The 27300-nt window shown below is 48.9% G+C and overlaps 1 protein-coding gene across 1 annotated transcript; it reads right to left on the minus strand.

Annotated features, from left to right (window-relative positions):
* Positions 1–24: 24 nt before the first annotated feature.
* Positions 25–27300, minus strand: LOC123485149 (SH2 domain-containing adapter protein B-like). The gene is made up of 2 exons (XM_045216041.1): positions 26636–27300; positions 25–817 (listed from the first exon to the last, which is right to left on the minus strand). The coding sequence occupies exons 1-2, from the start codon at positions 27068–27070 to the stop codon at positions 602–604; spliced, it is 651 nt and encodes a 216-aa protein (XP_045071976.1). The 5' UTR covers positions 27071–27300; the 3' UTR covers positions 25–601.

Consider the following 27300-nt stretch of genomic DNA (forward strand, 5'->3'; position numbering starts at 1 on the left):
TCTTGTGATATGAATAAAACTTATGATCAAAGTTCAGTATGGGCGGACTCCTTTGTTTAACAGCAATGATTAGCAACATTGACTCGACACTACAAAGGCTAAGATGCATTACTAGACATGTAACCTGTAATTCCACAGAGAGGCTGAGGCTGAATGGAAGGCTAATCCAAGATACCAGAGAGAGTTGACCAACAAAAACGCCACACTGAACCCAACCAGAGATTAGTTAGTAAGAGGTAGCGGGTAGCATTGCTTTGCCATGCTTGCTTTGCTATGCTTTGATTTGCTTCACTTTGCTCTGCTCTGCCTTGCATGTTACCTCAGAGTGACGCCTCTGCCCTCGGGCTCAGCTGGCTCCGGCTGACACCACCCGGTTAGGGCCCCCACCCAGGGTTACGGGAAAATTTAGGGTAGACTGGGCTCTCAAACTCTGGCGGGCAGGCAGTCACTCACTCCAATTACAAAGCCACAAGTCCTCAACGGCTGACCAGGCGGATACAGGAGTCCCATCTCCCAAACGTCTGGAAAGGCGGATGAAGGCGGTAACTGATAACTGACAAAATTGTATACACTCACTACTCACTCTGGACAACAGCGTCTGCTAAATGACTAAAATGTCAAATGTAATGTGCTGGGGGTTTGAAGACCCCAGGAGAGAACAGAGTATTGATCTACCTGCCATCATCTTCTGGGCCTCATAGGGCTCCATGTAGCCATCGTTCTCTGTGCTGGCCTGGGTCACCTTCTCTGTGTTGGCCTGGGTCCCCCCGTCCTGCTCTGCATCAAATGGGTCTGCATAGTCATCCAGGATAATGAGCTGGAGAGAGGGAAGGAGAAGGGGATGAGAGTAGGTGAGAAAAGATTAGAATACATTTTGCTGCTCTGTTTAACACCACAACACATTCCGGAGTTACAGGGAGTTACATTGCAGAGGCAGGAGACGAGGAGACAATGTAAATGGAACCTTACATGCTGACCAGACCGTGCGTGCGTGCGTCAGCGTGCGCCATCACGCGCATGTTGATTTTTTCCTCCCACACCAGACACGATCAGGATACGTAGGTTGAAATATCAAAACGAACTCTGAACCAACTATATTAACTCGCCTGGCCACGCAGACGAGCAGTGTGGGTGCAATGATTGAATAACATGTATGTGTACATTTATTTCGCAACGCTCGCGCACGTGATGCGTCCGGTCAGCATGTTAGGAGAGGGAGAGGAGGTGAGGTGACAGTATTAGTGATAGTACCAGTCTGGCCTCTGCAGGAACATGCGATCGCCACACGTCACAACACCCAGACAGAAGATGAGAGAGAGAGAGAGCGAGAGAGACATAAATAACAGTCTCTTCCTCCGTGTGCCTCAGTACCACCATCTCCTCTTTAGACTTAGTACGCCCTGCTACTGCTACGTGTAATTATACCGTGGCATTCTGGCAGTGGCTGCTTTTCAAAGAGCAGGGAGAAAAAGAGAACTGGTAAACTGTCTTAAAGAGAAACAATTCTGCAGATTTACAGGGAGTTGGCAGCGAGCCATGGCTAATTGCAGTCTTGCTCTCTTTACTAAGAATTTCTTGCAGAAGCTGGCAATTAAGTGGACATCCTGTCCTGAGCCCCAGAAATACAGCCAACTCTTAGGGTATCAGAATTACTGTCCACACACAGTCACAGCATCTCTGGCCAGAGCAATTTCCTGAGGCCCACGAAAACTACTCCCCCTTCACACAGAATGTTTTCATATAAAAAAGTAAAAGATCTAAAGTTGAAGGAGAAGACCTCTCTCTCCCATCTGCCATGTTGGACAGGGACTCCAAAGAAAGAGGCTCACCAGAGAGGGTTTGGACCAGAGAGGGATTGGACCAGAGAGGGTTTGGACCAAGGAGGGTTTGGACCAGAGGGGTGTTGGACTGCCTACTACCAGTACCAGGCAGTGAACATACAAGGCTGATCTTCAGTTGGGACTCCAGAGAATCAATAGTGGTGCCAGTCTGTTCACCCAGCGGGCAGACAGACGGACTGGAGGAGTGGGGGTGGCTGGGTCCAAAATCTGGGAAACAACTCAATGGAGACCTACCCTGATTAAGTCGACACACACACACAAAATGTGCAGACAAGCATACTGTATACTGACAAGCACACACAGGACACATTTTCACAGACAATCACACACATGCAGTCAAGCACACACACACACGCAGACACACACACACACAGGAAAGGAGTCGGTTGGCACTACACTCCATGAGTCATACGTTAGCAGGAAGGGGTTTGGTTTCATTCTAAATAAGCTCTTCAGTCATCTAGTGAACAGAGCAGGGCAATCCTAGGGTGAACCAGGCTAATGCATGCCATGGCTGTTCCTCCAACTAACCAGCTGTCCTTAAGAACAACCACAGCCCTTCCTCTCCTCCACACCCTTCTTCTCAGAAATACAGCTCACAGGGGAAGACACCTGCCAAGCCTCCCAGGCGGGGACTTTAAGGGGAATCGAGGAACCCAGTTCAGTACGATCCACATCTAAAGCATTTCCCCAACTCTAGGCTTTGACACCACCTGGGAAAGCACCATCCTTCCCCTTCTGATCCAGTTTTGATTTCACTTCACAAGATAAGATATACAAAACTGAAACCTTTCAAAGTGCATAGCATTAAAGAGTGAAAAGTTCACCTTGGATTATGCAATGATGCGTAGGGTAAGAGGAGCATACAGGAAAAAGGTAGCATGTACTGTATATGCTCCAACTGATCACCTACACAAATCGGTAGATTAGACACTAGACAGGTTTAAAAAAGCCCCTTAAAATGTGCTTCATACTGGCTACTGTGTGTTGTTATACACCGAAGGCCTGCCTTCTCCTTTTCCATCAGGTTTTGGGACATAACATAACTAGGACTAGTTTGCCACAGCGTAATTATGGGTTCCTCCTCTGTTTTTCTTCTGTGATATTAAAAGAGGAAATACATCCAATGCAAACACTCTTTTGGCTTGTTTTCATACCACAAATATTAAGGCTGAACGATTTTGGAAAATAATCTAATTGCGATTTTTTGCCCCCAATATTGCGATTGCGATTTAATATGCGATTTAATTTATTTATCCTTTTTCCCCTACAAAACATAATGAATGATTTAAATATGACCAACACAATAGTATATACATTTAGTGTGAAATGTTCTTTCCCATAGGCTGGGTCTATTTGTTAGAATTAAATTCAAACATGTATGACTTGAAATAAATGACATTTTTATTGAACTGCTCATTACAGAAACATCTGTGGCTTTGCCACTGTGCATTTAAATAATTTAAACAAAGGCATGAACTTTGTAAACACTGTGTGCAAAAGGTACAGTCTTAAGAAAAAAATAATTTTAAATTGTATGTATCTTACTGCTCCCAAGTCAGTAACATTTCACACAACTGAAACAAGGAATTTGCTTTGAAAATATTTTGTAAAATCAAAGTAAATAAAGTTATAAATAAAAAATGAGAAATGCACTTTTAATTTAGACAAACTATTTTTTATAAACGATTTGAATATTATAATATAAAATAGATGAGCCTCACTTATCTCAAGTACACAACAATAACACACCACACAGACTAAAGTTCACTACGAGTATGGCACTGCCAGCCATACTTATCCAACAGTTCTCTGTAAGACTCTGGTACGGCTCAGCTGTGCGGCTTGACCACATATCAGTAGTGCTAGCAAAAAACTCCACCGTTTTAAGTTCCACGGCGACTTTCTCTTTGCACTTTTTGTACAGCTCCGGTATGGCAGTCTGACTGAAGTATGTGCGGGAGGGTATACTGTAACGTTTATCAAGCGTATGTACTAATGCCATGAACCCAGGCTTGGTCACCGTGCTGAGAGGCATCATATCTTTGGCTATGAACTCGGTTATTGTCCGAGTGATTTCTCCGTGCCGTTTTGAATTACGTTCATACGGAGTGACACTTTCGAACATTTCTGTCAGTGATCCCTGTCTTGAGGTATTTGGCTTGTCTGCGCACTGATGCTCGGCATTTTGGTCATACAACTGTCATGCATTGATTTGTGGTATTTTTTAAGTGCTGAAACAGGTTTGTAGTGTTACCCCGTGAAGTAGCAATCGGAGCACGGCATGCTCTGCCACAACACCTGACGCTGCTCAGCATCTTCTTTTTTAAAACCAAAATAGTTCCACACCACCGACGTGCTGTTCCTCTTCGATATTAAAGTATCAGCTGTGTCAGTTTCTGACTGTTCCGTCGAGCAAGAGGCCATTGCGCTGGACAGCATGAAAAGTCGCGTCACGTGACCACCTCAAATCGCGCACGTTGCGATTAGAAAATCGCGTTCAGTCAAATCGCGATATTATCGCGAATGCAATTAATCGTTCAGCCCTAACAAATATTATACATCTCACACACACAACTTGAATTAAATTCAGCCAGTCAGGATACAAATGTTTCTGTCCCTGAAGTATTCAACGGTTACAAATGGCATGTATCTTTATCCCCTTCACACTATGTCACCTTGGGTCTGTTTCCATATGGATACAGTAGCACAGCCCAAACCAGATACTAAGTAATCCTGACCAAAACAAGAGATACATCACATGTATAGTGGTGGAGAGTGTACATACAGCCAGCCCAGAGCACTGGAAGCCCAGTCTGACTGAACACATTCCATATGGGAGAGAGCAAGAGAGAACCTCAGTGCATTAAGCTGCCTGTGTAGGGCAGGCAGGCAGGCAGGCAGGCAGTGTATGCCAGAAGCCATCTGTGTGTCCACGTGGTAAACACAGTGGAGAAAGCCTGGTTTAGTAATTAAGGGAAACTATGCCTTATGACTGGAATGCCTTCAACCCCATACTTACTATATCTTAGTGTATATGGAAGTAGAAGATATTCGATGACTTATGTCAGTGCCCTCCTCAGAGAGGGCACAATACCTGACAGTAGGACAGTTCTACTGTACACCACAAAGCTGTGGCTAGCTTAACGATGGATAGCCGCTGTGCCCACAAACATTATATTGGATTGTGTGGTCCTGTCATCAAACAGCAGGGACCAAAAAAGATTGATGTATTAAACGAAGTGGAAAAGAACATTGCAACCAAGCTAGACATTCTGTATATTTAGCCCTGTGACTGGTCTTGTTCGCTCAATCATTTTTCACAGGCAGCCAGTGAAAGCTCTTTTTAGCACCTGGTAATGTTGCTGCTACTGAGAAGGAGAGAGGAGAGCCATTCTGCTTGTCCTCTGGAGCCTGAAGCTGAGGTTGATAGTGAGGCTGGTTCTGGATGGCAGGTTCCTGCCTCCCACCACCTCTCCTTATCACTTAGTACTAGCTACCCCACCATATTTTCATATTTGAAAACTATTTTTTCCGGAGATTTTAATTTGTGTCGACAGGGATTTCTCTGACTAAGATACCAAGAAACAGTCTTAAAAACGTACAAACGAAGCAATGGAATGGACCAACTACATTCCATTTGACATTTCTCCACATCAATCTTACATTTCCATATCCATTATTCAGAGAAAATGAATTTAGGGAAACAAGCAAACAACTCAGTCCAAATGAAAGTAAAAGTTGGCAGTTACCACACTACTTGGGTGTTGACTTTCTCCTGCCTTGGGGCCTTGGCCCACATCTAACACCAGTATTTGGGAGGAGGCGATCAATTAGTCTGAGTGTTTTTGGGAGTTACCCCTCCTCTGTGAAGGTCCTGCCACACTGCACTAATGCCAGCCAGCTGGAGGAGCAGGGGAACATGGAGAGAGGGGACCATCCCTACCTGCCTTCCCGGGGCCTCCCTGCCTGCCTCTCGGTCTGCCTACATGCATGCATGCCTCCCTGCCTGCCTGCCAGCCTCTCTGCCTGCCCGCCTCCCTCCCTCCCTCCCTGCCTCTCTGCCTGCCCGCCTCCCTCCCTCCCTGCCTGCCCGCCTCCCTCCCTGCCTGCCTGCCTGCCTGCCTCCCTCCCTGCCTGCCTGCCTGCCTGCCACCCTCCCTCCCTCCCTCCCTCCCTCCCTCCCTGCCACCCTCCCTCCCTCCCTCCATGCCTGCCTGCCTGCCTGCCTGCCTGCCTGCCTGCCACCCTCCCTGCCTGCCCGCCCGCCTCCCTCCCTCCCTCCCTCCCTGCCTCTCTGCCTGCCCGCCTCCCTCCCTCCCTCCCTGCCTCTCTGCCTGCCCGCCTCCCTCCCTCCCTGCCTGCCTCCCTGCCTGCCTGCCTCCCTCCCTCCCTGCCTGCCTCCCTGCCTGCCTGCCTGCCTGCCTGCCACCCTCCCTCCCTGCCTGCCTGCCTGCCTGCCTGCCTGCCCGCCTCCCTCCCTGCCTGCCTGCCTCCCTCCCTCCCTCCCTGCCTGCCTGCCTGCCTGCCTGCCTGCCTGCCTGCCTGCCTGCCTGCCTGCCTGCCACCCTCCCTGCCTGCCTGCCTGCCTGCCTGCCTGCCACCCTCCCTCCCTGCCTGCCTGCCTGCCTGCCTGCCTGCCTGCCACCCTCCCTCCCTCCCTCCCTGCCTGCCTGCCTGCCACCCTCCCTGCCTGCCTGCCCGCCTCCCTCCCTGCCTGCCTGCCTGCCACCCTCCCTCCCTCCCTCCCTGCCTCCCTCCCTCCCTGCCACCCTCCCTGCCTGCCTGCCACCCTCCCTCCCTGCCTGCCTGCCACCCTCCCTCCCTCCCTGCCTGCCTGCCACCCTCCCTCCCTCCCTGCCTGCCTGCCACCCTCCCTCCCTGCCTGCCTGCCACCCTCCCTCCCTCCCTCCTCCCTCCCTCCCTGCCTGCCTGCCTGCCTGCCTGCCACCCTCCCTGCCTGCCTGCCTGCCTGCCTGCCACCCTCCTGCCTGCCTGCCACCCCTCCCTCCCTCCCTCCTGCCTCCCTCCCTCCCTCCCTCCCTCCCTCCCTCCCTCCCTCCTGCCTTCCTGCCTTGCCACCTCCCTCCCTCCCTCCCTCCCTCCCTGCCTGCCTGCCTCCCTGCCTGCCTGCCACCCTCCTCCCTCCCTGCCTGCCTGCCTGCCTGCCTGCCTGCCACCCTCCCTGCCTGCCTGCCACCCTCCCTGCCTGCCTGCCACCCTCCCTCCCTCCCCTCCCTGCCTCCCTCCCTGCCAACCTCCCACCATCCCTCCCTCCCTGCCTGCCTGCCACCCTCCCTCCCTCCCTCCCAACCTCCCACCATCCCTCCCTCCCTGCCTGCCACCCTCCCTGCCTGCCTGCCTGCCACCCTCCCTCCCTCCCTCCCTGCCTGCCTGCCTGCCTGCCTGCCTGCCACCCTCGCTCCCTCCCTGCCTGCCTGCCACCCTCCCTGCCTGCCTGCCTGCCTGCCACCCTCCCTCCCTCCCTGCCTGCCTGCCTGCCTGCCACCCTCCCTCCCTGCCTGCCTGCCTGCCACCCCCCTCCCTGCCTGCCTGCCTCCCTCCCTCCCTCCCTCCCTGCCACCCTCCCTCCCTCCCTGCCTCCCTGCCACCCTCCCTGCCTGCCTGCCACCCTCCCTGCCTGCCTGCCACCCTCCCTGCCTGCCTGCCTGCCACCCTCCCTGCCTGCCTGCCTGCCTGCCTGCCACCCTCCCTCCCTCCCTCCCTCCCTCCCTGCCTGCCACCCTCCTCCCTCCCTGCCTGCCTGCCTGCCTGCCTGCCTGCCACCCTCCCTCCCTCCCTCCCTGCCTGCCACCCTCCCTGCCTGCCTGCCTGCCACCCTCCCTGCCTGCCACCCTCCCTCCCTCCCTGCCTGCCTGCCTGCCTGCCACCCTCCCTGCCTGCCTGCCACCCTCCCTCCCTGCCTGCCTGCCACCCTCCCTCCCTGCCTGCCTCCCTCCCTCCCTGCCTGCCTGCCACCCTCCCTCCCTCCCTCCCTCCCTGCCACTCTCCCTCCCTGCCACCCTCCCTCCCTGCCTCCCTGCCACCCTCCCTCCCTGCCTGCCTGCCACCCTCCCTGCCTGCCTGCCTCCCTCCCTGCCAACCTCCCACCCTCCCTCCCTCCCTGCCAACCTCCCACCTCCCTCCCTCCCTGCCTGCCTGCCTGCCTGCCTTGCCTGCCTTGCCTGCCTTGCCTGCCTGCCTGCCTGCCTGCCTGCCTGCCTGCCTGCCTCCCTCCCTCCCTCCCTCCCTGCTTGCCACCCTCCCTGCCTGCCTGCCTCCCTCCCTCCCTCCCTGCCTGCCTGCCTGCCTCCCTCCCTCCCTGCCTGCCTGCCTGCCTGCCACCCTCCCTGCCACCCTCCCTCCCTCCCTGCCACCCTGCCACCCTCCCTCCCTGCCTGCCTGCCTGCCACCCTCCCTCCCTCCCTGCCTGCCACCCTCCCTCCCTCCCTGCCTCCCTCCCTGCCTCCCTCCCTGCCTGCCTGCCTGCCTGCCTGCCTGCCTGCCACCCTCCCTCCCTGCCCGCCACCCTCCCGCCACCCTCCTCCCCGCCACCCTCCCTCCCTGCCTGCCTGCCTGCCTGCCTGCCTGGCTCCCTCTCTGCCTGCCTGCCTGCCTGGCTGGCTCCCTCTGCCTGCCTGCCTGCCTGCCACCCTCCCTCCCTCCCTGCCCACCCGCCTCCCTCCCTGCCTGCCAGGCCGCCTCCCTCCCTCCCTCCTCCCAGCCAGCCCGCCTCCCCTCACGCCCTCCCGCCCGCCTCCTGCCTGCCCTCCCCGCCCGCCTCCTGCCCTCCCCGCCCGCCTCCCTGCCTGCCCTCCCGCCCGCCTGCTTCCCTGCCCGCCTGCTTCCCTGCCTGCCTGCCTAACTCCCTGCCCGCCTCCTCCCTCCCTCCCTGCCAGCCCGCCTCCCTCCCTCCCTCCCGCCTCCTCCCTCCCTCCCTGCCAGCCCGCCTCCTCCCTCCCTCCCTCCCAGCCAGCCCGCCTCCCTCACGCCCTCCCGCCCGCCTCCCTGCCTGCCCTCCCGCCCGCCTCCCTGCCCTCCCCCGCCCGCCTCCCTGCCTGCCCTCCCCGCCCGCCTCCCTGCCTGCCCTCCCGCCCGCCTCCCTGCCTGCCCTCCCCGCCCGCCTGCTTCCCTGCCCGCCTGCTTCCCTGCCTGCCTGCCTCCCTGCCCGCCTCCCTCCTCCTCCCTCCCTGCCAGCCCGCCTCCCTCCCTCCCTCCCTGCCAGCCCGCCTCCCTCCCTCCCTCCCTGCCAGCCCGCCTCCCTCCCTCCCTCCCTCCCTCCTCCCTGCCAGCCCGCCTCCTCCCTCCCTCCCTCCCTGCCAGCCCGCCTCCTCCCTCCCTGCCAGCCCGCCTCCCTCCCTCCCTCCCTGCCCGCCTCCCTCCCTCCCTCCCTGCCAGCCTCCCTCCTCCCGCCTCCCTCCCCGCCTCCCTCCCTGCCTGCCTGCTTCCCTGCCTGCCTGCCTCCCTCCCTCCCTCCCTGCCTGCCTGCTTCCCTGCCTGCCTGCCTGCTTCCCTGCCTGCCTGCCTCCCTCCCTCCCTCCCTGCCAGCCTCCCTCCCTCCCGCCTCCCTCCCCGCCTCCCTCCCTGCCTGCCTGCTTCCCTGCCTGCCTGCCTCCCTCCCTCCCTCCCTGCCTGCCTGCTTCCCTCCCCGCCCGCCTGCTTCCCTGCCCGCCTGCTTCCCTGCCTGCCTGCCTAACTCCCTGCCCGCCTCCCTCCCTGCCAGCCCGCCTCCCTCCCTCCCTGCCAGCCCGCCTCCCTCCCTCCCTCCCGCCTCCCTCCCTCCCTCCCTCCCTGCCAGCCCGCCTCCCTCCCTCCCTCCCTCCCTCCCAGCCAGCCTGCCTCCCTCCCTCCCTCCCTCCCTCCCTGCCTGCCTGCTTCCCTGCCTGCCTGCCTGCTTCCCTGCCTGCCTGCTTCCCTGCCTGCCTGCCTCCTCCCTCCCTGCCTGCCTGCTTCCCTGCCTGCCTGCCTGCCCGCCTCCTCCTCCCCTCCCTGCCAGCCTCCCTCCCTCCCTCCCTGCCAGCCTCCCTCCCTCCCGCCCTCCCCGCCTCCCTCCTGCCTGCCTGCTTCCCTGCCTGCCTGCCTCCCTCCTCCCTCCCTGCCTGCCTGCTTCCCTGCCTGCCTGCCCGCCCGCCTCCTCCCTCCCTCCCTCCTCCCTCCCTGCCTGCCAGCCCGCCCGCCCGCCCGCTTCCCTCCCTCCCTCCCTCCCTCCCTGCCTGGCGGCCTGCTTGCCTGGGGACCCACCATCTGCCTTCTGGCATGTCAGGTTGTGTCGGGACCATAGCCAAGCCACCACACTTGTCATGAAGTCAAATTCACCCACAGTGAGTGCAATACTGCAGTGCTTCTATTTAGGGTGCTATTCTGTATGTGAGCTTTTCTAAGCAGAGATGTAAGCTGTGAGTAGCCTCACAAAGCAACCTTGTAGGCTTATGACATCTCGTCCCCCTGGACACAGTCAGGACATATCACTACACTGCAGCAGCACAGAGAGAACTTACTTAATGACTCCCAGCCTGTTGTCATGCTGAGCTTCCAGGTTCACTGTGTCTTACACCTGCAGCTGCTTAGATAGCCATAGTAGGAGAAATAGCCCCACACTGCTTAAAATACATTGCAGCTCTCAAGGAATGAAGTCTATTTCGAATCAGTGTGAGCATTAGCCAATGAGGGAGAGTGTAACAGGCACCTGCCACATGGCATTGGCATTCCACACAGTAGAGAGAGAGCTTCTGAGATTACAATTCAATTGGGCTGCAGTCCTCCATTAGAACTAGGAAAATATACAATCTTCCTTCTCCCACACCATCACATGTAGACCAAGTGGATCTAACAGGCAATTATCATATAGAACATCTGGGGCCATAAAAGGGAGAACATTGAAGTCTGAGTTTGTGGTTATCGTATAGGATGATTTTTGGCAGTATGCTGCTACGCACCAATTTATAGCTTCCCCCACGTCCAAACTCTGTTGAGTTGAGTTAACTATGCCATTCAGTCATTGACAATTCAGAAGCAAAATCCAACTCCTCAAGCTATAAACACAAAAAAACGAATAATAATAAAAGTAAACTACTGTTGAACGTACCAGATACAGTGAGGGAAAAAAGTATTTGATCCCCTGCTGATTTTGTACGTTTGCCCACTGACAAAGAAATGATCAGTCTATAATTTTAATGTTAGGTTTATATGAACAGTGAGAGACAGAATAACAACAAAAAAAGCCAGAAAAACACATGTCAAAAATGTTCTAAATTGATTTGCATTTTAATGAGGGAAGTAAGTATTTGACCCCCTCTCAATCAGAAAGATTTTTCTGGCTCCCAGGTGTCTTTTATACAGGTAACAAACTGAGATTAGGAGCACACCCTTAAAGGGAGTGCTCCTAATCTCAGTTTGTTATCTGTATAAAAGACACCTGTCCACAGAAGCAATCAATCAATCAGATTCCAAACTCTCCACCATGGCCAAGACCAAAGAGCTCTCCAAGGATGTCAGGGACAAGATTGTAGACCTACACAAGGCTGGAATGGGCTACAAGACCATCGCCAAGCAGCTTGGTGAGGTGACAACAGTTGGTGCGATTATTCGCAAATGGAAGAAACACAAAAGAACTGTCAATCTCCCTCAGCCAGGGGCTCCATGCAAGATCTCACCTCGTGGAGTTGCAATGATCATGAGAACGGTGAGGAATCAGCCCAGAACTACACGGGAGGATCTTGTCAATGATCTCAAGGCAGCTGGGACCATAGTCACCAAGAAAACAATTGGTAACAAACTACGCCGCGAAGGACTGAAATCCTGCAGCGCCCGCAAGGTCCCCCTGCTCAAGAAAGCACATATACAGGCCCATCTGAAGTTTGCCAATGAACATCTGAATGATTCAGAGGAGAACTGGGTGAAAGTGTTGTGGTCAGATGAGACTAAAATCCAGCTCTTTGGCATCAACTCAACTTGGCGTGTTTGGAGGAGGAGGAATGCTGCCTATGACCCCAAGAACACCATCCCCACCGTCAAACATGGAGGTGGAAACATTATGCTTTGGGGGTGTTTTTCTGCTAAGGGGACAGGAAAACTTCACCACATCAAAGGGACGATGGACAGGGCCATGTACCGTCAAATCTTGGGTGAGAACCTCCTTCCCTCAGCCAGGTCATTTAAAATGGGTCGTGGATGGGTATTCCAGTATGACAATGACCCAAAACACACGGCCAAGGCAACAAAGGAGTGGCTCAAGAAGAAGCACATTAAGGTCCTGGAGTGGCCTAGCCAGTCTCCAGACCTTAATCCCATAGAAAATCTGTGGAGGGAGCTGAAGGTTTGAGTTGCCAAACGTCAGGCTCGAAACCTTAATGACGACTTGGAGAAGATCTGCAAAGAGGAGTGGGACAAAATCCCTCCTGAGATGTGTGCAAACCTGGTGGTCAACTACAAGAAATGTCTGACCTCTGTGATTGCCAACAAGGGTTTTGCCACCAAGTACTAAGTCATGTTTTGCAGAGGGTTCAAATACTTATTTCCGTCATTAAAATACAAATCAATTTATAACATTTTTGACATGCGTTTTTCTGGATGTTTTTGTTGTTATTCTGTCTCTCACTGTTCAAATAAACCTACTATTAAAATTATAGACTGATCATGTCTTTGTCAGTGGGCAAACGTACAAAATCAGCAGGGGATCAAATACTTTTTTCCCCTCACTGTAGACACGCACGCATGCAGACACAAGGCTAATATGACAGCCAGCCCCCTGAGTAGCTACCTGAACGACTGGTGACAGTAATGGAATGTGGAGACGTTACACACAAACGTGACAAATGTCACAGCTGGTCCAGAAAGGATGAGGGGTGTCAGAGCTACTGGGGGCTTAAGCCTCCCCCACCTCTCCCCCTACCAGACCACCACAAGAGTCGACATGCTAGGGAAGGAGTGAGGAGGAGGAAAAAAAAGGGACTGGCGTTTGTGATTTATGTCTCCACACCACAGGGGATTTGAGCCACTGATAACCTAATACAACTCAGGACTTGGCTGCTCGATTGAATTAGGGCATTTCAAAGGGCTCTTTTTTGATGCTACGGGTCTTTTGTTCTTAAGTTGTAAAAAATGATATCAGAACTAATGAAAGCCATCTTAGAGAGGGGGGGATAAGGAGGAGAGAGGAATAGGATGCCCAGCACATGTTTACTTTCCTGTTTAGACAAATATTCATTTAAAAAGGGAACTTGAACAACATATAAAGTGGGGGAAAAAAAGTATTTAGTCAGCCACCAATTGTGCAAGTTCTCCCACTTAAAAAGATGAGAGAGGCCTGTAATTTTCATCATAGGTACACGTCAACTATGACAGACAAAATGAGGAAAAAAAATCCAGAAAATCACATTGTAGGATTTTTAATGAATTTATTTGCAAATTATGGTGGAAAATAATTATTTGGTCACCTACAAACAAGCAAGATTTCTGGCTCTCACAGACCTATAACTTCTTCTTTAAGAGGCTCCTCTGTCCTCCACTCATTACCTGTATTAATGGCACCTGTTTGAACTTGTTATCAGTATAAAAGACACCTGTCCACAACCTCAAACAGTCACACTCCAAACTCCACTATGGCCAAGACCAAAGAGCTGTAAAAAGGACACCAGAAACAAAATTGTAGACCTGCACCAGGCTGGGAAGACTGAATCTGCAATAGGTAAGCAGCTTGGTTTGAAGAAATCAACTGTGGGAGCAATTATTAGGAAATGGAAGACATACAAGACCACTGATAATCTCCCTCGATCTGGGGCTCCACGCAAGATCTCACCCCGTGGGGTCAAAATGATCACAAGAACGGTGAGCAAAAATCCCAGAACCACACGGGGGGACCTAGTGAATGACCTGCAGAGAGCTGGGACCAAAGTAACAAAGCCTACCATCAGTAACACACTACGCCGCCAGGGACTCAAATCCTGCAGTGCCAGACGTGTCCCCCTGCTTAAGCCAGTACATGTCCAGGCCCGTCTGAAGTTTGCTAGAGTGCATTTGGATGATCCAGAAGAGGATTGGGAGAACGTCATATGCTCAGATGAAACCAAAATAGAACTTTTTGGTAAAAACTCAACTCGTCGTGTTTGGAGGACAAAGAATGCTGAGTTGCATCCAAAGAACACCATACCTACTGTGAAGCATGGGGGTGGAAACATCATGCTTTGGGGCTGTTTTTCTGCAAAGGGACCAGGACGACTGATCCGTGTAAAGGAAAGAATGAATGGGGCCATGTATTGTGAGATTTTGAGTGAAAATCTCCTTCCATCAGCAAGGGTATTGAAGATGAAACGTGGCTGGGTCTTTCAGCATGACAATGATCCCAAACACACCGCCCGGGCAACGAAGGAGTGGCTTCGTAAGAAGCAATTCAAGGTCCTGGAGTGGCCTAGCCAGTCTCCAGATCTCAACCCCATAGAAAATCATTGGAGGGAGTTGAAAGTCCATTGTTGCCCAGCGATAGCCCCAAAACATCACTGCTCTAGAGGAGATCTGCATGGAGAAATGGGCCAAAATACCAGCAACAGTGTGTGAAAACCTTGTGAAGACTTACAGAAAACGCTTGACCTGTGTCATTGCCAACAAAGGGTATATAACAAAGTATTGAGAAACTTTTCTTATTGACCAAATACTTATTTTCCACCATAATTTGCAAATAAATTCATTAAAAATCCTACAATGTGATTTTCTGGATTTTCTTTCCTAATTTTGTCTGTCATAGTTGACGTGTACCTATGATGAAAATTACAGGCCTATCTCATCTTTTTAAGTGGGAGAACTTGCACAATTGGTGGCTGACTAAATACTTTTTTTCCCCACTGTATCACACAGCCTATTGTTGAATGCTGATTGCTCCAACTTATCTTGAACTATAAATACAGGATACATGCACTCAGCTCAGTTCCAGTCATCTGAAGCTAACAGCTTAGCATCAAACATTGCCACAAGGCAATTTACTAAAGCAGAACCGATTGCAACCACTGTTGTTGACACAATACAGCCACTATCAATAAGATACTTCTGTGATTCAAAGATGGGAGAGGAAATCTGGTTAGGATTCAATGAAACCCTATTGTGAAGCACGATTCCAGCTGGGGGCTATATTCCTCTCACATGAGTGAAAAGACTGTATAGATGGAGCTTTCCCACAATGCAGCTCTGACGTTAATGAAACTTTATTACGCCGTATCCTAAGAGACAGGGGTTGTTGGACTGGGAATCAGCCTGTGGCTCTATGGGCCTCAACAAGGACGTGGCAGCGCCAGCCCTGAATGCCTACTTAAGAACCAGGGAAGATAGCTGCTAGCTAATCAAATTATGTTTTCCATGAGCGCCCATTGTTTTCAATCAGTCACAAGCAATAGAAGCTAGAGCAACGCTAAGTGGAGGAGAGCACTTCTCATAAGTAAAGAAAAATCATGTTTGTCTTCTTGCAGGTGAATTAATTTGTCAGCTTTGCTTTTAGCCTTATTAAAGCCCTCTCAAACTCAATGTTCCGAGGTTAAAGCATGTTGCTTGATTAGGGAAGACTGAAAAAAGAGACAAATATTGATGGCTAGAGAAGACCTGTGGAGAAACAATTTAGAGACAAAAGCACACTCAGCGTTCAAGAACATATTCTGCTGTTCAGATTATAGATAATTAGTACATGTGAAATGGTGACACTGGGTACAAAAGAAAACATATTTAGACCTCCCTTCTCCCTAACATCGCCCAAACATGCATTTCCCCAGTCATTAATGAGGATTTAGGAAAGAGTGCAAAACATGCTACTTTAACAAGCATGCATCACTGTGGTGAGGGGATCATTTCTAGCATCTCCCTTCTTTGCACTCCAATGTGTTCAGCCATCATTCTCACGTGTCTCTCTGTCTTTCCCCCAGTCAGACATCTGTGTTGTTCAAAGCACAGCTCACACTTTTTCATGTTGACCTATTTATCAGCTGCTCCTTTAAGATTCAGACCACATAAAACAGGCTTCTTTAGATCTCTGGGCTGCTGCACATGTGGGGTGGCTTTTCACACGCCAGCCGGGAAAAGCCGACTCTTTTGGCACATGGAGAAGTGGTTTAGTGCGTCATTGATCATATACTTTGTATGGGAACCCTTCCAGACGCAACGACAGTGACGCCAATACCCTGCAACACGGGTCAGTGTTACAGCAAGAAAAACATCAGAGCTGCATTAAAATGGGAGAAAAGAGAACAGCACTTGACACTTTGCCTTGACATAAAATAGGTACATTACACAGCTGTGTGCAGTGTTTCCCTCCTACACTTGTGAGTGGGATATAGGCTATGCTGCAGGCAGGGCCATTCAGTCCTTACAGGAGTCAGGTTTTCCCACACACTAAGGACAGTCACACCAACACTGACACAAGGTTTAAGGGAGCGCTAAATCATACTGATCATCTGCAGAGGGATGATAAACTCATGATAATCACAGACCTTGCTTATACTGGAGATCTGTACTTTTATGGCATGTCATGCTGATGATCCCTTAAGAAAAAACAAACATGATTTTCTGCTATGACATGCATTATACATCTGTGAGGATGTTTTAGTACTGCCATTAAAAGTTAGTGACAAAATAACGTTACTCTGCCAGTCTGCCACAGTATCAGCTTTATGTATTTTCTCTTTATCCATGAAGTAAGACTCAAGGTTGCAAGTCGTTTCTCTGACAATGCCATATGGGTCCTCAAAATGTTGAGGGAGTTGCTGCACAAACTTGTTCTTTATTCTGTTTTTTAAAAAGCACTTTCTATTCTCATTCCAAGGCTCTCGAAACCCGAGTGACATAAACATGTTGCATAACGCCGAGCCAAGAGGCACGCAGCATGAACAGGACAGCACTTTGGACAGCAGAGCAGCAGGCTACTCACTGAGGCTGAGCCTTTTTTTTATTTATTTTTATGAACCATTTATTTCATTTCATTTGAGCTTACTGAGCCTGAACAGGTGCTTCTCTATTTCTAATGTAATATCACCTAACGTCAGGCCAGAAACCCAAGCGCAATGCTTCACCATCCTCCTAGTCTCCCAGGAATACCTGCTGTACTCTACCTTTTCTGTACAATCCCCTCTTTCATTCCCTTTTTTTAGCCCATCATCCCTTTCTATGAAAGAATATCTCTTTTCAACTCTTTCAGTTCCCTGTGCCCCACCTTCTGCCCAGAGACCCCTTATAGCACACTGAGGACCTTGACTAGAGGGTGGCTGGCCCAGATTCAGGCGCCCTTAATATTCGACAGATATTCAAGATTAACACTTGAGGATATGCTTGACAAAATCCAATTTCCTTTCTCAGCTCTTTTCCCTCTGAAATAGATTTATGACTCTTGGAATTTAAGGAAGAGGGAGTAGTGGTTAAGTTGTGTGGAGGAATGGGCCCGTTGTTGGTCCACTAGAGGCATAAAAGGCTGAGACGCACACACACACACACACACGCCTAGTGTTGTTTGGGAGAAATAAGCCTTAAGTAAAGTGTGGTTTGCTATGCTAGGGACAGAGGGGACAAAAATGACATAATAATGAAAAGTAGGACATAAAAATAACAATGAGAATCCAGTGAGCATGACCTTTTGATTTGGGTGTGTGATTTATACAGAGTAGGGAAAACAAATGGAGGCAGGCCCAGGAGCCAGCTGCACATAAACAAAGCAGGGAAGTTTGACGTGAGGAGGATGACTTGATTGCGGTCGGAAGCGATGTGGCCTCAGATAGCCTTTGTGTGGTGAGCGTGTACAGAGAATGTTGCACGTCAAACCCAACAGCTCAGACTGACAATATAACTTGCAGGCAGGCAGGGTGGAGTCTCATATCACCCTGCCATCGCTACGGGGCTTTCCACCTCCCATAGCAGGAGAGGGAGAGAGGGAAGGAGTCTTTACAGACTTCACTGCAGCCTGACCTGACTAGGAGGTCCCTAACAGAACACGACACCACAGCTATGTATTGACACAGTACAATGTCACAATCACAATCCCTTTGCCAGTTTGCTCAAGCTGCAACATGAGGAAATATTAACCCTGCCTGGTTATATTTTAGCATGGATCAGAGTCAACATTCCCAGACTGTTCGAGAGTGGCGAGCTAGCGCAGACTTGCCCAGCCCCAGTCAAAAGGGAATGTCACCAAGTTGTAAACACTTCCTGTCAGGAAGGGAGCACTTCCTTAATCCTGGAGCAACCCTCTTGTTCCTTATTTTCCACCAAACAAAAGCAGACTGTCAGTGGCCTGGTTGCTTTACCTTTGGTCCAATCACTGCACCAAGCAATTTATATGGTGGCTGAACTATATTAGGCCTACACCTAGAGACAGAGTAATAAAAACTGACATACATGTAATACAGTAGTAACTATAGGATATTATGGAAGGGAAAACAGCAGGGCAAACTCTCTAACCCTACCCCTAACAAGATCTGTGTCCTACGAAGCCCAGGAGAGACATCAGTGCCCATCCAGTCTATAATGAGAGGTTTGGCCAGTTCCCCAATGGTGCCTGTGGCTATGGCGACCACGACCCCACTGGCAGACACACACACACACACACTCCAGCCTCAGCACCTGTCAGTGAGCACAGATAATAGGGTCAGCTCCACTGTGATGGTAGGGCACAGACCTTAAAGAGCTCCACTCTACCTCCCAGATAGTAAATAGAGAAACAGTGTAGCTCAACTCCCCTCTACACTATATCTAAAATACCATGGGATAATTCCTATGTTCTACACACAGAAAACCCAGCATAGGTCAAATATGGCCAACTATGTGGAGAGAGCAGCAGTGTGGTGTACTCAGAGTTGAGGTTGAGGGTCGTCCTACTGTTAGCTACCAGCGGGCGGTTAAAATACCCGCGCCTCAAGCAGACTTTCTGTGCGTGCCCTGGATGGCATGAAACCTCAGGGCTCAATTTGTTTCCTTTTAAATCAGTGTCTGACGATGTGCACACCAACCAGGGCTTCCCTTACAGGCTGTACTACACTGTGTCATTAAACAAAACAGTGTCATGTGTCTACAGACCACTCTCATGACTACAGTGGCCAATAACTGCCTGCATACAGGGCCTGGCATTTGTGACCTGTTGGGTTCACATGAGCCATGCAGGTTGTACAGCTGAAAGCCTAGAGAAATACACAGTGGAACAGCTACAGTACCAGGATAAGCTGCTGCTAACCCTCTTTAGGTAAAAAGAGAATAAAATAAAATGTGTTCATGTTTCCAGATCTCAGGACTAGAATTGTACATGGGGGTTCATTCATTCAAACTTTGTCATCGTGTTAAATTGGTTAATATGTCCCCCACCCAATAAAAGCAACAAAATGTTTTGTGACATACACCAGATAAGTGCAATGAAATGTGTTGTTTTACAGGGTCAGCCTAGTAGTACAGCACCCCTGGAACACATTAGGGTTAAGTGCCTTGCTCAAGAGCACATTGACAGATTTTTTACCTTGTCAGCTTGGGTATTCAAACCAGCGACCTTTTGGTTACTGGCCCAACGCTCTAACCACTAAAAGCAGGTGAACATTCCTCTTAACCCATTGTAAAACTTCTAGTTATACACCATATGCTACTCAGTATTTTCATTCAGCTTTCAGAAACAGTCAATTAATGTCGTTATAAAGTTGTATAAAGCTCTATAAAACAGTCCACATCTACAGTATCAATGCATAATCTCTTTCCTGATCAGATCAACATTTCACAACTGAGTTTTGTCCTCATGTCATTCCTCCATGTAATCCTGTAGTGTAGTCATCTTTCCCATGCAGAATGACATCATCCTGGTGGGTTGAGGCGGGGTGTAAATAAAAAGTTAGCTGTGTTGGCCCAGCACCAGCAGAGCTCTGGGTTCCTTCCTCCTAAAGAGCTCTTCCAGGATTCCTGCCTGGGTCATAGGAATTTAGAAAGCATATCCTAACTAACTGATTCCCTGTGCAACTGTTAAGGACAGAATATGATACACCCATAACACACCACAGAAGGGTATTGTTGTTTGGAGAGAAAGAAAAACATGGCTGCCCAGTCCACCTGGAAATGCTTGATAATCTGTTGCTGGAATACAATAGTGCCAGTTGCCAAGGCAGCTGGGATAGCTTGAAGAGTTCAACAAATGGATGGCCCTCTTGGACACTTCAGAGAACAATAACATGATTGAAAACTACCCAACAGTCCTCTAACTGGACTACAAGGAGATGCTGCGCCAAAGCAATCATCTTAGACCAGGCTCAGCTGTAATTATGGGGCAGCGTATCCATAGCAACCACAACTTGTTTTTTGATCAATCATCATAATGTGGAAAGTATTCATTTTCTTGTGAAACATACCCAGTGAACATAACAATAATGTTTCATTGATCATCTTTAAATAAAAAGCAAAATGTTGTTCCCCGCCATGGACCTACCTAGCTTTCAATTCCACATAGTATCACTATCTAGGCTCTCTGGTCATCATTAACTCATACCTTTTATTTTTTACTGTATAATTATTTGCGTTGTTAAAACTCTGTCGAGCATTAAAAGTAAAGGGTCAGCATGTTTTAACTCCTACTGTACTCTGTGCCTTCTACTCTTTGCCTGGACCATAAATATCCCTTCAAGAATGAAAGAGAACATTTAACCTCCCATGGGTGTTACATCTGGAAATGACTTTCACAGAGCAGACAATTAAGCAGCAATACAACCCCTTTCAGGTTTGACACTTGGAAAGCAATCCCTTTCAGACTTCTTCCTTGGCGATACAGTGTAAGTAAACAGGCGTGTGTTTGTGTGGAGGTCGGTGTGGGAGGAGAAGGGCACTTCCTGTAATCCTATGACATTCAGCTAAAGCCAGCTATCAGAACCTGTCAGCTTCCATCTGATAGTAAGACAGGTATGAGACTGGCCATATGTCTAGAGACACCCATGCATCACATTCTGTTGCCTGTGCCCGTCCACCACGAGGAGGTCAGATGCCCGGGTAGTGTTTACGTCTGACATTTCTCCTATCACTACCAGGGCTGAGAGGAGAGCAGAGTAGAAAACAGAACAACAAAGAGCTAGCAGGATGCGCTAAGAACATCCCCCTGAAGAGAGGAACGCCAGAGTCAAAGCTTTGAGATAGTAAGGGAATGATGATGAGGACTGTTCAGACCACCAAGCACTGCTAATCTACAGGCCAGTCAAACAGCCTTGATTTAGCCACACACCAAGAGACTGCTGCTGGAGGGAAACAGCAGGAACACACACACACAAATTCAATCAGACCATCAAACGAGATTGGAACAGAAAGACAAATACAAAGGGACGTGAGGTAAAGCCGCAGCATGTCTATTCCATGGGAAATGAAAGAGCGTCGGTTCAAACCCCCACGCGCTGTTGAGACGCTACTCGTAAGCTAATTACACACAACTGTCCCTTCAAGGACTCGGCTAAACAACACCTGATTGGCTCACAGCATCTGCTCTGATTCCATTATCTAAGATGTGATCTGGGATGGGCAGCGTTGGGGAGGCTCAGGCAGCTGATGCCCACTTGTAGCAGTCATCATTTCAAAAGAGATGTGAAGGGGACCAACACACTCAAATATACATGTAGAGTAGAGAAACGCCATCCGTATGCAGGGAAAGAAGAAGCAGAGAAACAAAAGTGTGAGTGAAAATGGGATTTTGAGATGAACAACCGAGATTGTCAGATGGCAATTACAGGAATTACAAATAAAAATGACAAAACAAATAAACCATGGTCTCCCTGGCTGCTAATGCATCACTTGACTTTATGAATCGCTGAGTCAGAGGCTGTTAAAAGGTACATGGAAGGAAAAGGAAATAACCATGGAATAAATCTGTCAAATATAATGTCGCAGTTGGCTGTGGGACAGCTGCCTGTGTTGTGTTTATGATCCTATACTGCATTATTGTAGACATAGATAGTGTATGTAAACTGGCTTATGGACTCATTGAGGCCCCATTCACTCAACCGCTTCATTGGGCCATGGTGGGAACTATAACGTGGCCAGAACACTGCTGCATAGGGTATCAAGGCCAGAGTAACCCTGGTGTTAAGGACAGTTTATTAATTCATAAAGCCACACAGCAATATATTTAGTAATATGATTTTACAAGGAGACTGTTATGCACTATTACTTTTGTTTACACATTTCATAGGTTGTGCCTGTCATCACTTTCATGTGTCCTTGAGAAGTTAGTTAGTGCTGAGTAGAGTATCTCCCGAGTGGGAGATACTCTGTGGAAATATCTCCCGAGTGGCCTAAGACACTGCATCGCAGTGCTAGCTGTGCCACTAGAGATCCTGGCTCGAATCCAGGCTCTGTTGTAGCCGGCCGTGACCGGGAGACCCATGGGGCGGCGCAGAATTGGCCCAGCGTCGTCCAGGGTAGGGGAGGGAATGGCCGGCAGGGATGTAGTTCAGTTGGTAGAGCATGGCGTTTGCAATGCCAGGGTTGTGGGTTCGATTCCCACGGGTGGCCAGTATGAAAAAAATAAAAATAATGTATGCACTCACTAACTGTAAGTCGCTCTGGATAAGAGCGTCAGCTAAATGACTCAAATGTAATGTAAATGTAGAGCAGGCCAGACCATGCCAGGGGGAAGAGATGAGAGCCTTTAATTAGCTGGATAATAATTGATCATCTCCCTCTAACATGAAGGTCATTATAAAACAGGAAAACAACACATTTCAAAATAACAACAATCAAGCTGGTGCTCTTACCTGTGGCTGGCTCCTACGTGCTCGTCGTTATAATAGAAAGCCCATCAGAATGGAAATAAATGGGGCAGGCCTAGGTCTCATGTAATCACCATACCTTGTATCATTATGCATGAACTAAGGCTTTCACTCCCCAACCTTGCAGGGCTTCTCCCCCCCCCCCACCACCACCACAAACCATTTTAACTGAATGAAAAAGCTTTGGAGGGTTGAGATTAGACAAAACACTAGACGGTATAGACTCTGCTATTGGCAGCACGAGCATTAGGTAAGCGGTTATATAATTAGCATCCACTAGTCAAGTAATTAAAACATCAATGGGGCTGTGGCTGTAACAAGACAGTGGTGTGGTCCTCTTTGCCTAGCTCTCTCTCCCTATAGTCAGCATTTCACTCCAGCCAGCACAATTGACCAGGCTATTAAGTTCCTGTATAGTCCCCATAAATTGTGTGGTCTAAAATAGATCATGTTCAGTTGAAGAAATGTAATTAAGATCAGAATCCTTGCATGCTTTGATATGTTGTAGGCCTAAACTAAGAATAATACATGCCTTGATATGTCACTACATTCCATAATGTTACAAACTGTGAAATATCTTAATAAATAACACCCCATGTCAGAACAAGGCTGTTTGGAAATGCAGCATTATCATCAGATGAAACTGCCTGACACTCAAGGCCTGTCTACACCACCCATCACCTGTATCTGAACAGAGACAACGCATAGCGCTTTACTGAGAAACCAGCTGAAAATCATATGTCCTCACAGTAAGGGTGCAGCAAGGATTTTACACTTCTGGGTTGTTGGTAAAGGGCAATTCCACAGTAACAGAGTGATATCAGACTCAGATTTTTCACTTTGAAATATATGTCAAACAAAAACCAATGATTGCAAAGTTACACAAACCATACAACTCTATGCACAAGGACTACCTTTAACAATTGACTGAACATTTTACAAAAACACATTTACTTGAAGAACAGTGCAGTTAAAGTTTGGTAACAGTGACGGTTTGTTTTGTTATTCCGTTACCGAACATAGAAGAACAGTCATATCATCAGCTAGCAGAGGCTAGTGCTATTATATTAGAAAATCCTCACCCTGACAACCTCCAAAACTGATTTTAAAAAATTGTTGACCGTCTTCAAAAAACAAATCCACAACAAGTGGAATACATAGTGTAATACATGTTAAGTCTATTTGCTTCTACAGGTAGTTCTATTGGAAAAGGAATAGGCTATTCTCCATGTCTGTTCATAACCATCACACTTGGGGTCTCTCACTCTCACTACACCAATGTCAGTTGTGCATCTCAGCAGACAAACCCTACAGGAGTCTAGACAATAGCTCCTTCTGGAACAGTACCTGACAACATTACCTTGGCCTGTCTGTCCGAAAAGTCAGCATGTGTAAGGTTGAAGGCCTGTGTTGCCTAGAGATCAAACTCTATTGGAGACGGTCTCCTATCTTTATTATTTAGTCTTAGTCTAAATCCAGTCTTCTGAATCAGAATCCCCTCTAACTCACCCACCACTCACATGGATCTGATACAATTTCATCATGCTCATGTTTGAGTGCGCGAGATTTTTAAACCATGTTACAGAACAATCTGCCTGGCTGCCAGCTCCTCCAACATTATGAAAATGTATGCACTCACTAACTGTAAGTCGCTCTGGATAAGAGCGTCTGCTAAATGACTAAAATCTAAAATGTAAAATGTGCCCAGTGCCCATTGCAAAAAGGGGGGTTGGGGGGAGACAGAGGCAACAGTATTTTCCTGCTTGAGAATGCCTTCTCTGATTGACTACAGAGATCAAAATAAGACCCAATTAAGAGGAGACAGCGGTAATCCGTTTAATTAGCCAACAGCAGTCAGTTGCTGTGAGGAAACAGAGTCTTCAGTTTCCCGTTATTTTAATTTCGTCAACTCTGGAACATTGTTCATCATTCAATAAAAAAAAAACACTGCATTGTTGAATGTTATGACAGCTGCATACGAGAAACTACTTTCAGAAATGAAAAGACCATTTCTGAATACGCAAAATCACTGTACAATTATTATATGGAGGTTTTTCAAGCTTTTAAATGGCTTGCCAATTGTCATGTTCCTTTGCTGTACGACACTGCTTACTGGCATATTTTATGACCACTAGTTGAACTGAAATAGAAAAACTCCTATGGAATGGCAGGCAGGCACCCTCAACACTGAACAAACCGCACCTTACAACAGGAGATGTGGAGAGAGGAAGTAACCTGTTTATGGGACTAAGGAATTTCATAACAGAATTGTAAATACGCAGCCTTACTTTGCATAAGGTTTTGGTTGTGCTCTAACTAAACTACTATGATCTTGTCTGACGTAGTAAGGCTGAGTAAACAAATACCTGGCAACAGGTGATTAGTTAGGGTTTCAGAGCAGGGAATAGTAGACGGAGTTATGCAGTATGGGTGTTGGCAGCGTTGAGAAATACTTCTGCACTTTTCTCTCACACATGCACACTTGTGCTTTTCCTGGGTCCTCCTCCCTGCCTGCGCTGGACAGAGAGGCATGTACATTCCTTAACATCACTGACATTGAATGTCTCAGGTTTCTTCCAATGAACCAGTGTATGTGTGTTCCTAAAAAGCAGTAGGCTTCAAGGCACATGGTGTACACTGACTGACTGTATAAGCATCCTTGCCATCTGTCTCCGGTCCACACACTATTTCTGTTGATGAAAGCGACAAAGTAGACTAGAGTACAGAGATTAGTTATAAAAGTGTAGATTTTGCTTGGTGAGCAGAGTTGAATGAACCTGGGTCTGGATTATTTGAAAACGTGCACTTGGGCACCTTCACACAGGCCCAGTTCAAAAGGTGTGAGAGAACAGTGACATATACACTATGTAGTTCTGCCAGTTTCAAAGATCCATTCCCTGTTTGAATGGCCCCACATGATGGAACATGGTCTGATCGACTACTTTCAACAGTAACCAATGCGTTTGAATAGTGAAATGTAAATGCCAACATCACATAACTATTGAACCATCTCTTTAATTGAACCTAGGTGGATAGATTGTAATATCTTACATTTAAGGAACTGTACTGGGAAGATGGCAGACAGTGTATGGCATCGTGTGGGCGCGCGGTTTGCTGATGTCAACATTGTGAACAGAGTGCCCCATGGTGGCGGTGGGGTTATGGTATGGGCAGGCATAAGCTACCGACAATGAACACAATTGCAATTTAATCTAGAGATACCATGAAGAGATCCTGAGGCCCAATGTCAAGCCATTTATCCACCTGCCACCACCTCATGTTTCAGCATGATAATGCACAGCCCCATGTCACAGGGATCTGTACACACTTCCTGGAAGCTGAAAATGTCCCAGTTCTTCCATGGCCTGCATACTCACCAGAAACGTCACCCATTGAGCATGTTTGGGATGCTCTGGATCAACGTGTCCGACAGCATGTTCCAGTTCCCGCCAATATCCAGCAATTTCACACAGCCATTGAAGAGGAGTGAGACAACATTGCACAATCAACTGCCTGATCAACTCAAAGATGTGTCACGCTGCATGAGGCAAATGGTGGTCACACCACATACTGACTGGTTCTGATCCACAACTCAACTTTTTTTTTTTTTTAAAGGTTTCTGTGACCAACAGATGCATATCTGTATTCCCAGTCAAGTGAAATCCATAGATTAGGGCCCAATGAATTTATTTCAACTGACTGATTTCCTTATGAACAGTAACTCAGTAAAATCTTTAAATTGTTGAATGTTGCATTTATATTTGTTCAGTGTAGTTCTCCCGGTTTCAATTATCCATTCCCTGTTTGAGAAAGTCCCCACATGATAGAACACGGTCTGATCCACTGCTTTCAATGGTAATCAATGGGTTTGAATGGTGAGAATGTAATCGCCCACATCACAGAACTATTGAACCATCTCTTTAATTGAACCTAGGTGTATAGATTGATTCAAAGTTGTGTAGGCTATAGTGCTATAAAAAGCTACAAGGTTACCGGTGTGGGATATTGGAGAGGTAGGCTCAAGGCTACACAAAATAATAATAAATAAAAACGCACCTTTTCTTTATTCTCATGCTCAGGAGGTGGTGAAGTGGGAGATTTAACGTTCCCAACAGCAACAGCTTGGACTATGATACCGCTGCCCGGAGTAGAGTTGCTTTTCTCGATTGTTTCCACCTTTATAAGCCGGTGCTTTGGTGACACATACTTTATGTCCGGCGACCCCACAGAGCCCATACCAGTTCCAAACGAAATATTTCCTCCTCCCGTGTACGGGTCTTCGAAGTCCAGTTCCTTTTGTAGTTTGTAAGCAGCAAGAATGTCCGGCTGTGCGGGGCTTGGATAGAGCGAGGTGGCCCCGGAGCTTGGTTGTTGGTAGCCAGGCGTACCGGTCACAGCGGCGTGACAATGTCTGTAGTCCGGTTTCGGGGGCGCCGGAGGTGGTGCTTTGGTAGTTTTGAATCCTAGGTGTTCCTTGAACCATCTGGCCATGCTGCCAGTGCATTGCTCACAAGTCTATTGAAATATCTCGTTGCACCTTTTCTGCCACTATCCTCCTACTCTTTTCCTGTGCGTTGTGTTCCTATAGACCACCTCGACTGGCTTCTGATTGTTTCTCCAGCTCCTACTCCGTCCGTGGACACTGTGCTGACCAAGAGAATGCACTTTCGGATCTCCTGCAACTCTGATACTTTTGATCTGACAGCAAAGTCCTCTCCGCT

Source organism: Coregonus clupeaformis, unplaced genomic scaffold (genome assembly GCF_020615455.1).
Source record: "Coregonus clupeaformis isolate EN_2021a unplaced genomic scaffold, ASM2061545v1 scaf0585, whole genome shotgun sequence".
Classification (NCBI taxonomy): domain Eukaryota; kingdom Metazoa; phylum Chordata; class Actinopteri; order Salmoniformes; family Salmonidae; genus Coregonus; species Coregonus clupeaformis.

Excerpts from the sequence above, each read along its gene's own strand:
- LOC123485149 (XM_045216041.1), bottom strand. The coding sequence starts at position 27,070 with ATGGCCAGATGGTTCAAGGAACACCTAGGATTCAAAACTACCAAAGCA. Across the intron at positions 818-26,635 it reads AGCATGAGAATAAAGAAAAG|CTCATTATCCTGGATGACTA; the intron begins GTGCGTTTTTAT and ends CCCTCTCTCCAG.